This window comes from Monodon monoceros, unplaced genomic scaffold, assembly GCF_005190385.1.
Source record: "Monodon monoceros isolate NGI ecotype Baffin Bay Population unplaced genomic scaffold, NGI_Narwhal_1 Super_Scaffold_2, whole genome shotgun sequence".
In the NCBI taxonomy this organism is placed as follows: domain Eukaryota; kingdom Metazoa; phylum Chordata; class Mammalia; order Artiodactyla; family Monodontidae; genus Monodon; species Monodon monoceros.
In genome coordinates, this window is record NW_021703776.1 from 58,769,576 (window position 1) to 58,780,703 (window position 11,128).

The 11,128-nt window shown below is 40.2% G+C and overlaps 1 protein-coding gene across 1 annotated transcript in view; it reads left to right on the forward strand.

The window, feature by feature from the left end:
- The window catches only part of CHN2 (chimerin 2), a 335,941-nt gene extending 329,439 nt beyond the window's left edge, over positions 1 to 6,502 (forward strand). The window contains exon 13 of the mRNA XM_029232904.1: positions 6,044 to 6,502. Within this exon, the coding sequence (XP_029088737.1) occupies positions 6,044 to 6,215 (172 nt within the window). The 3' untranslated portion in view covers positions 6,216 to 6,502. The remainder of the gene's footprint in view (positions 1 to 6,043) is intronic.
- The last annotated feature ends 4,626 nt before the right edge of the window (positions 6,503 to 11,128 follow it).

The window sequence follows — 11,128 nt, forward strand, 5'->3', positions numbered from 1 at the left end:
TAGTAGTTTTCTCGTTGCATCTTTAGGATTCTCTATAGTATCATGTCATCTGCAAACAGTGACAGCTTTACTTCTTCTTTTTCGATTTGGATTCATTTCCTTTTCTTCTCTGATTGCTGTGGCTAAAACTTCCAAAACTACACTGAGTAAGAGTGGTGAGAGTGGGCAATTTGTGATCTTAGTGATCTCCACTGATCTTAGTGGAAATGCTTTCAGTTTTTCACCATTGAGGATGATGTTGGCTGTGGGTTTGTCATATATGGCCTTTATTATGTTGAGGAAAGTTCCCTCTATGCCTACTTTCTGCAGGGTTTTTATCATAAATGGGTGTTGAATTTTGTCGAAAGCTTTCTCTACATCTATTGAGATGACCATATGGTTTTTCTCCTTCAGTTTGTTAATATGGTGTATCACGTTGATTGATTTGCGTATATTGAAGAATCCTTGCATTCCTGGAATAAACCCCACTTGATCATGGTGTATGATCCGTTTAATGTGCTGTTGGATTCTGTTTGGTAGTATTTTGTTGAGGATTTTTGCATCTATGTTCATCACTGATATTGGCCTGTAGTTTCCTTTCTTTGTGACATCCTTGTCTGGTTTTGGTATCAAGGTGACGGTGGCCTCGTAGAATGAGTTTGGGAGTGTTGCTCCCTCTGCTACATTTTGCAAGAGTTTGAGAAGGATAGGTGTTAGCTCTTCTCTAAATGTTTGATAGAATTTGCCTGTGAAGCCATCTGGTCCTGGACTTTTGTTTTTTGGAAGATTTTTAATCACAGTTTCAATTTCAGTGCTTGTGATTGGTCTGTTCATCTTTTCTATTTCTTCCTGATTCAGTCTCGGCAGGTTGTGCATTTCTAAGAATTTGTCCATTTCTTCCAGGTTGTCCTTTTTATTGGCATAGAGTTGCTTGTAGTAATCTCTCATGATCTTTTGTATTTCTGCAGTGTCAGTTGTTACTTCTCCTTTTTCATTTCTAATTCTATTGATTTGAGTCTTCTACCTTCTTTTCTTGATGAGTCTGGCTAATGGTTTATCAATTTCGTTTATCTTCTCAAAGAATCAGCTTTTAGTTTTATTGATCTTTGCTATTGTTTCCTTCATTCCTTTTTCATTTATTTCTGATCTGATCTTTATGATTTCTTTCCTTTTGCCAACTTTGGGGTTTTTTTGTTCTTCTTTCTCTAATTGCTTTAGGTGCAAGGTTACGTTGTTTATTCGATATGTTTCCTGTTTCTTAAGGTAAGATTGTATTGCTATAAACTTCCCTCTTAGAACTGCTTTTGCTGCATCCCATAGGTTTTGGGTCATCGTGTCTCCATTGTCATTTTTTTCTAGGTATTTTTTGATTTCCTCTTTGATTTCTTCAGTGATCACTTCGTTATTAAGTAGTGTATTGTTTAGCCTCCATGTGTTTGTATTTTTTACAGATCTTTTCCTGTAATTGATATCTAGTCTCATAGCGTTGTGGTCGGAAAAGATACTTGATACAATTTTGAATTTCTTAAATTTACCAAGGCTTGATCTGTGACCCAAGATATGATCTATCCTGGAGAATGTTCCATGAGCACTTGAGAAAAATGTGTATTCTGTTGTTTTTGGATGGAATGTCCTATAAATATCAATTAAGTCCATCTTGTTTAATGTATCATTTAAAGCTTGTGTTTCCTTATTTATTTTCATCTTGGATGATCTGTCCATTGGTGAAAGTGGGGTATTAAAGTCCCCTACTATGAATGTGTAACTGTCGATTTCCCCTTTTATGGCTGTTAGTATTTGCCTTATGTATTGAGGTGCTCCTATGTTGGGTGCATAAATATTTACAATTGTTGTATCTTCTTCTTGGATCGATCCCTTGATCATTATGTAGTGTCCTTCACTGTCTCTTGTAATAGTTTGTATTTTAAAGTCTATTTTGTCTGATATGAGAATTGCTACTCCAGCTTTCTTTTGATTTCCATTTGCCTGAAATATCTTTTTCCATCCCCTTACTTTCAGTCTGTATATGTCTCTAGGTCTGAAGTGGGTCTCTTGTAGACAGCAAATATATGGGTCTTGTTTTTGTATCCATTCAGCCAACCTGTGTCTTTTGGTGGGAGCATTTAGTCCATTTATATTTAAGGTAATTATCGATATATATGTTCCTATTCCCATTTTCTTAATTGTTTTGGGTTCGTTATTGTAGGTCTTTTCCTTCTCTTGTGTTTCTTGCCTAGAGAAGTTCCTTTGGCAGTTGTTGTAGAGCTGGTTTGGTAGTGATGAACTCTCTCAGCTTTTGCTTGTCTGTAAAGGTTTTAATTTCTCCATCAAATCTGAATGAGATCCTTGTTGGGTAGAGTAATCTTGGTTGCAGGTTTTTCTCCTTCATCACTTTAAATATGTCCTGCCAGTCCCTTCTGGCTTGCAGAGTTTCTGCTGAATGATCAGCTGTTAACCTAATGGGGATTCCCTTGTGTGTTATTTGTTGGTTTTCCCTTGCTGCTTTTAATATGTTTTCTTTGTATTTAATTTCTGACAGTTTGATTAATATGTGTCTTGGCGTGTTTCTCCTTGGATTTATTCTGTATGGGACTCTCTGTGCTTCCTGGACTTGATTAACTATTTCCTTTCCCATATTAGGGAAGTTTTCAAGTATAAACTCTTCAAATATTTTCTCAGTCCCTTTCTTTTTCTCTTCTTCTTCTGGAACCCCCTATAATTCGAATGTTGGTGTGTTTAATGTTGTCCCAGAGGTCTCTGAGACTGTCCTCAGTTCTTTTCATTCTTTTTTCTTTATTCTGCTCTGCAGTAGTTATTTCCACTATTTTATCTTCCAGGTCATCTTATCCATTCTTCTGCCTCAGTTATTCTGCTATTGATCCTATCTAGAGTATTTTTCATTTCATTTATTGTGTTGTTCCTCATTGTTTGTTTCATCTTTACTTCTTCTAGGTCCTTGTTAAATGTTTCTTGCATTTTGTCTATTCTGTTTCCAAGATTTTGGATCATCTTTACTATCATTATTCTGAATTCTTTTTCAGGTAGACTGCCTATTTCCTCTTCATTTGTTAGGTCTGGTGGGTTTTTATCTTGCTCCTTCATCTGCTGTGCGTTTTCTGTCTTCTCATTTTGCTTATCTTACTGTGTTTGGGGTCTCCTTTTTGCAGGCTGCAGGTTCGTAGTTCCCATTGTTTTTGGTGTCTGTCCCCAGTGGCTAAGGTTGGTTCAGTGGGTTGTGTAGGCTTCCTGGTGGAGGGGACTAGTGCCTGTGTTCTGGCGGATGAGGCTGGATCTTGTCTTTCTGGTGGGCAGGACCACGTCTGATGGTGTGTTTTGGGGTGTCTGTGGACTTATTATGATTTTAGGCAGCCTCTCTGCTAATGGGTGGAGTTGTGTTCCTGTCTTCCTAGTTGTTTGGCATAGGTTGTCCAGCACTGTAGCTTGCTGGTCGTTGAGTGAAGCTGGGTGCTGGTGTTGAGATGGAGATCTCTGGGAGATTTTCGCTGTTTGATATTACGTGGAGCTGGGAGGTCTCTTGTGGACCAGTGTCCTGAAGTTGGCTCTCCCACCTCAGAGGCACAGCACTGACTCCTGGCTGCAGCACCAAGAGCCTTTCATCCACACAGCTCAGAATAAAAGGGAGAAAAAGTAGAAAGAAATAAAGAAAGAGGATAAAAGAAAATAAAATAAGGTAAAATAAAATAAAGTTCGTAAAATAAAAAAATAATTATTAAGAAAAAAAATTTTTTTAAGGAAAAAAAAAAAAAGGACGGATAGAACGCTAGGACAAATGGTGAAAGCAAAGCTATACAGAAAAAATCTCACACAGAAGCATACACATACACACTCACAAAAAGAGGAAAAGGGGAAAAAATCATAAATCTTGCTCTCAAAGTCCACCTCCTCAATTTGGGATGATTTGTTGTCTGTTCAGGTATTCCACAGATGCAGGGTACATCAAGTTGATTGTGGAGATTTAATCCACTGCTCCTGAGGCTGCTGGGAGAGATTTCCCTTTCTCTTCTTTGTTCGCACAGCTCCTGGGGTTCAGCTTTGGATTTGGCCCCGCCTCTGCGTGTAGGTCGCCGGAGGGCATCTGTTCTTCGCTCAGACAGGACGGGGTTAAAGGAGCCGCTGATTCGGGGGCTCCGGCTCACTCAGGCTGGGGGGAGGGAGGGGTACGGAGTGCGGGGCGAGCCTGCGGTGGCAGAGGCCGGTGTGACGTTGCACCAGCCTGAGGCATGCCATGTGTTCTCCCGGGGAAGTTGTCCGTGGATCCTGGGACCCTGGCAGTGGCGGGCTGCACAGGCTCCCTGGGAGGGGAGGTGTGGACAGTGACCTGTGCTTCCACACAGGCTTCTTGCTGGCGGCAGCAGCAGCCTTAGCGTCTCGTGCCCGTCTCTGGGGTCCGCGCTGAGAGCCGCGGCTCGCGCCCATCTCTGGAGCTCCTTTAAGCAGCACTGTTAATCCCCTCTCCTCGCACACCTTTTGGGAGGTCTGAGGTCTTCTGCCAGTGTTCATTAGGTGTTCTGTAGGAGTTGTTCCACGTGTAGATGTATTTCTGATGTATCTGTGGGGAGGAAGGTGATCTCCGCGTCTTACCTTTCCGCCATCTTCCCCTAGATCTTGGAGTATAGTTGATTTACAATGTTGTATTAGTTTCAGGTGTACAGCAAAGTGAATCAGTTACACATATACATCTATCCACTGTTTTTTAGATTCTTTTCCCTTACAGGTCATTACACAGTATTGAGGAGAGTTCCCTGTGCTATACAGTAGGTCCTTATTAGTTATTTTATATACAGTAGTGTGTATATGTCAATCCCTATCTCCCAATTTATCCCTCACCCCTCACTTTCCCCTGGTAACCATAAGTTTATTTTCTACATCTGTCACTCTATTTCTGTTTTGTAAATAAGTTCATTTGTACCATTTTTGTTTAGATTCCACATATGAGTGATATCATACGATATTTGTCTTTGACTTACTTCACTCATTATGACAGTCTCTAGGGCCATCCATGTTGCTGCAAATGGCATTATTTCATTCTTTTTTATGGCTGAGTAACATTCCGTTGTGTATATGTACCACATCTTCTTTCTCCACTCCTCTGTCAATGAACATTTAGGTTGCTTCCAGGTCTTGGCTATTATAAATAGTGCTGCAGTGAACATTGGGGTGCATGTTATCTTTTCGAATTATGGTTTTCTCCAGATATATGCCCAGGAGTGGGACTGCTGGATCATATAGTAGTTCTATATTTAGTTTTTAAGGAACCTCCAGACTGTTCTGCACAGTGGCTGTACCAATTTACATTCCCACCAACAGTGTAGGAGGGTTCCCTTTTCTCCACACCCTCTCCAGCATTTATTGTTTGTAGATGTTTTGATGATGGCCATTCTGACCAGTGTGAGGTGATACCTCACTGCAGTTTTGATTTGCATTTCCCTAATGATTAGTGATGAAATGACGATTTTCAATTCCAACAATAATTACTGCTCCAGACCTCATCCTGTGGGAACTAGAAATAATATCCAACTGCTTTTCCGTTTGGCCACATTCCAGCCATTTCCCAGTCCCATGATGATGGCTTGACCTTTCTCCTCAGGCCCTAGGCCTGCCAGCAGACAGGGAATCTGCCCTCAGCTTCCTGGTTTGCCAGCATACAGACCAGTAGACAGCGACAAGAGGGGAAAAAAAGACATCCATACAAGCCTAGACTAAATCTGTATGCACTATGGGCCACCTAATAATCTACTGCCCCTTCAAACCAATATTCCCTCAATGAGAGTTCCACGTTTATTTAGTAAGAAGGACTGATTTTATAATTTTAAAAAGTGTGTCTATACCAGATTGACCTAGTGGTTCACTTCTACTGGCTGAAGGCAATGTCAATAATCTAAAACTTCTTTTTAGTCAGAAAATTACCTTTTAAAAAATACTTCTGTATAATTCCAATTCTCAATTTTCTTTTGCAAATTCCCAAACCAGAGAACTTCATAATCAGTATACAAATCCACCCTCGAGTCTGTATAATGCCTCTGTGTATATGTCTGTCTTGCAGGGTGACTCTGAATGAAAAGGACAATTTCATGAACGCTGAAAATCTGGGGATCGTATTTGGGCCCACCCTGATGAGGCCCCCTGAGGACAGTACCCTCACCAGCCTCCATGACATGCGGTACCAAAAGATGATTGTGCAGATTTTAATAGAAAACGAAGATGTTTTGTTTTAATCCACCAGGGAAGTGAGCTGAGTGGCCCGAGCCCCATCTAAGTTGATAAGGCTAAAGAAATAAAAACATCTTTTACACTTGATTTGTTTTCCAAACAAGTGGTGGAATTTCCTAGACCACAGAGGATCACCACGTCGGCTACTGTGTCTCATAGACACTGGCCCCCTCCACAGGAGAACAGCAAGGATGAGGGTGAGAAAAAGCCCTTGCCTGGGTCTTTGCTGTGCCTCGTATGTCTGTTTTGCTGGAAGAGTGATTAATAAATCTTTCTTTAACTTATTAAAAAACAACGTAGACCTTTAAACTTCAGTCTTATCAGTAATAAAAGGGAACTTAATTCATAGAGGTACTTGATACAGTTATACATTTTCCACTTACAAAAAGAAGACAATTCTATATGTTAAATGTTAAATGAAACTTATATTGTAAAATGTATTTTTATTTTAGCTGCAAGAATGTTACTTTATTTTAGCAAATAGAACTCAATGCAGTGCATTGATTATTACCCTGTGTACCTTGTCCTGCCTTCTTGCTGCGATCCCTGAAAAGTTTACCATGAATGCAGTATTATCTTGACATACCTCTGTCCTTATCAGTGCTTTGCAATGAAATTTCGCCTCCCACCTCTGTCCCTGCTTTTGATAGATTTGCGGTTAAGCACTGGCATTTTGCTGTCGTACGGTGTATGTTGATAGCAATTGGAGGATGGTCTGAAACATCCACAAATTTTCTTTCCATAAAAATTTTGTGAAATCCCAAAGTACGTTCTATGAATTGGTCATAGTCTTTCCATATCATGTGTGTACATCACAGAACATGCAGAACGTGGTCATTTTACATAAAATGATTTGGAAACACTGGTTATATCTGGGCCATGTAAAAAGTTAGCACTTCTTTCTTTTCAGGCAAGCATTCTGAATTCACCTGTTAATGTCAGGTTGCATTTTCGCCACATTTCTGTATTTATGAAAAGTCAATCTGCAGAGTCATTGTTGATTTTTTTCATTTTTGTTTTATAAACAAGCCTGTTTTTTAAAGTAAGAATGAATGTTTGGTTTTTTACAAATATGTGTTCCTCCTTGATCAAAGTAACTCTGATGGATAATAATTTAATATGATTTGATTGCTACAGTCCTATCTTATTGGTTATATTTATCTTAGCATGAGCTTTCCACACCAAGATTTCTATATTTTGTAACATAGGTAAAATATTTAAAACGTCAAAAACTGTCAATCTAAATTTTTTTTCTTAACCCCAACTACAAAGTCTTTTCCTCTCATTATCTGAGATGATTCATGTCATTACTCACTAGTCTTGTTTCGGAGTGACCAGAAGAGAATTACTGTGTGATAAGCGAGCTGAAAGGGGAGAGGGCAGTGCAGTTGTTATCCTAGAAAGTCCTGAGGGCTATGTGGATGGACTCCGCTGGCACACGGGGGTCAGAATGGTTCTGCTTGGTCCCTGCTAGTATCGTTCCTCCCAACTGTACAGATTTGTTTGTTGTAGCTTATGTACTTCTTGATACTGTCAAAAAACTATCTGGAAATGGTTTTATTTTGTGAAGTGAACAATACTTTGTAATTTATGATAGTGTAAATGGAAGGAAAAGCATTAAATGTATTAAATTCTTCTGTCTATCATTTTGGAAGACGTGAAGGAAATTGATGTTGGGGGAAAGGGGGGGCAGAATATTCAAAACACTGCTCCCAGATGGACTGTGGGCAATAAAGTGTCTACCATCACCAAGACACGATAAGAAAACAAACACCCCATGGAGTCCACACCTCCTGGCCCCTCTCCCTCCTCCAGCTTCCTCCTGAGGAGCCTGCCTGCAATTAAGATTCCAATACTCCAGCTTCCCTTTCTATAAAGACCCATTGTGTTTGTCCTTCATTGAGAGATGCGGTTTTAGAGCAGATCACCCTAGGCAACTTGCAGGAGGGCAGAAAAAGAGTTTTGGAGCCAGAAAGACTTGACTTTGAACAGCAGATCTGCCTCTTATCAACTGCGTATGACCTTGGGAATGAGTTCGCTTACCTGAAAAACTGGGTTTGGAAATATTCTGATTGGGACACCTTAGATGAAATGATGATCTAAAGTAATTAGTCATAGTTACTTCTTATTGTCATCATTATTTTAAGAATGATGACTTAGGAGGGGAAAGGAAGACACATGAGAGAAAAGGATTTATCACGGGTTAAATCCAAGTCCGAGTAATAATAAGGGGTATTATTATAACAGGGCTCTATAATGTGTAATGAGGTTCACTTGACTCCTTTTCTCCAATGTGATTACAACACCTGATCCCCTCTACCTGCCTTTAGTCTGAAGCCTGCTCTGATACCCGTGCCTATCTTCCCCACCATCTGGCAGCCTGACGTGGCTTCTCTTACCTGGCTTGAAATTCCTGCCATTGGAATAACTCTAGTAGTTAGACCTGAAAAGAGGCAGTGTTGTTTCCAGAACCCACTGTTAAATTGCCCACAGGTGGGTTGTGGGAGACGGGACGGGGCAGTGTGGGTGGGGGAAGACCTTTTTCTCTCTCCCGTTAACATAAATGGGCACCTGGTCTCCAAGCTCGGAAGGGGCCTGGTGCAGAATTTCAAGGACAGCAGCCTGGAAGGGACGAGGGAGGGGAGATAGGGGGAGTTGAGGAAAGTCACATACCACTACAGGTGTGCTGCCTCGGCCATCCTGCCTCCAACTGAAAACCCAACTCAGGTAGCTTCCAAATTCCCAAGATCTATCAATCCCCAAATTTACAGTCAATCTTTTGATTTTTAAAAATGTAATGTTCATTAATTTTAAACCAACATTTATCAAGCACTTATTAATGGGCCAGACACTGAATACTGGCAAGGAAAAGGTTTGTCTCACTGGAAGAATTAAATAATAAGTTTAGTTTGGCTGGAGAGCAAAAGCTGGTCATGCTAAGGATTTTGGACTCTAACATAAAAGGCGCTGGTGCTACAATTTTTGTTTTTAATAAACTTAATTTTGGAGCAGTTTTATATTTACAGAAAAGTTGCAAAGATACTACAGAGAGTTCCTGTGTACTCCTCACCCTCTGTCCCCTAATGTTAACATCTTATATAACCACAGTACATTTATTTAAACCAAGAAACCAACGTTAGTACATTACTATTAACTGAACTCCAGGCTTTTTTCGGATTTTATGAGTCTTCCGCTAATGTACTTTTTCTGTTCCAGGATACAATCTAGGACACCATATTGCCTTTAGCATTAATGGGTTTTAAGAAACAAATGACACAATCTTGTTTACATTTTTTAAAGATCACTTACTTGACTGTGGATCCATCAGAGAATATGCAGGCAGATGGGGGTAGTGAAGGTAGATGCAGGGAGTCACTTCGATGTTCGTTGTTGTCATTGTAAGTCTAAGGCGATGTAGCCTGGATCAGGTGGTAGCAAGGCAGAGAAAAATAGACAGAACTGAGTGATATTTCGGAGGCAGCGTTGAAAATGTTTGGCTATAGATTGGATTAGAGAATCAAGGACGACTCCCACACTGCTTAATTTGACAACTGGCTAATATTTCTTGAAATGAACACAAAGAGAGCCAGAGGTTCTTGAGGAGGGGTGGAAAAAGTAAAGAGGATGATGAGTTCCATGTTGGACATGACGAAATAGGGATACCTGTGAAATTTCCAGGAAGAGATATTTCATGAGCAATTGCACTAACAGACCCAAGCTGGAGGTAGGAATTTAGGAGCGACACCAGAGGTAATAATTGGAACCAAGGTAATAATTGAATAAGAGTGCCCAGGGACCCGGAACAGAGAAATACAGGAGAGGCCTGATTCAAAGTTCTCTAGAGCACCAACATTCAGGAGAGGGGATGAGAAGGAGGAGAGGGCAAATGAAGTCTATTTTGATAAAATATAGAGGGTCTCATGAGTGTGGTTCAGAAAGACTCTTTCCTTGTCTTCAGGTTCGTTTCACAATGTCCTAGTCCATTTCGTTGTTCCACTTCCATGTATTTTGCTACACGCAAGGCACCACATTAGACCCCATGGTTTGGAGGGGTTTGCTTCATTGGATGCTTTGTAAATGCAAATAAGCCAGGGTCATTTTTTTCCTGAGTTGAAAAGATACTATCATACTCAAGGACCTCGTTCACTGCCTTCTACTGCCATTTGTACATACTTCTAATCCATCGGTTATCACAAAGTATTGCAACTGTGTGTCCATCTCTCTCCCACTGAAGTACAGGCTCCGTGGGATCAAGAATGGTGGACACCATCACCCTCATACCAAAACCAGACAAGGATGTCACAAAGAAAGAAAACTACAGGCCAATATCACTGATGAACATTGATGCAAAAATCCTCAACAAAATACTAGCAAACAGAATCCAACAGCACATTAAACGGATCATACACCATGAGCAAGTGGGGTTTATTCCAGGAATGCAAGGATTCTTCAACATACGGAAATCAATCAGCGTGATACACCATGTTAACAAATTGAAGGAGAAAAACCATATGATCTTCTCAATAGATGCAGAGAAAGCTTTTGAAAAAATTCAACACCCATTTATGATAAAAACCCTGCAGAAAGTAGGCATAGAGGGAACTTTCCTCAACATAATAAAGGCCATATATGACAAACCCACAGCCAACATCGTCCTCAATGGTGAAAAACTGAAAGCATTTCCACTAAGATCAGGAAGAAGACAAGGTTACCCACTCTCACCACTCTTATTCAACATAGTTTTGGAAGTTTTAGCCACAGCAATCAGAGAAGAAAAGGAAATAAAAGGAATCCAAATCAGAAAAGAAGAAGTAAAGCTGTCACTGTTTGCAGATGACATGATACTATATAGAGAGAATCCTAAAGAGGCTACGAGAAAACTACTAGAGCTAATCAATGAATTTGGTAAAGTAGCAGG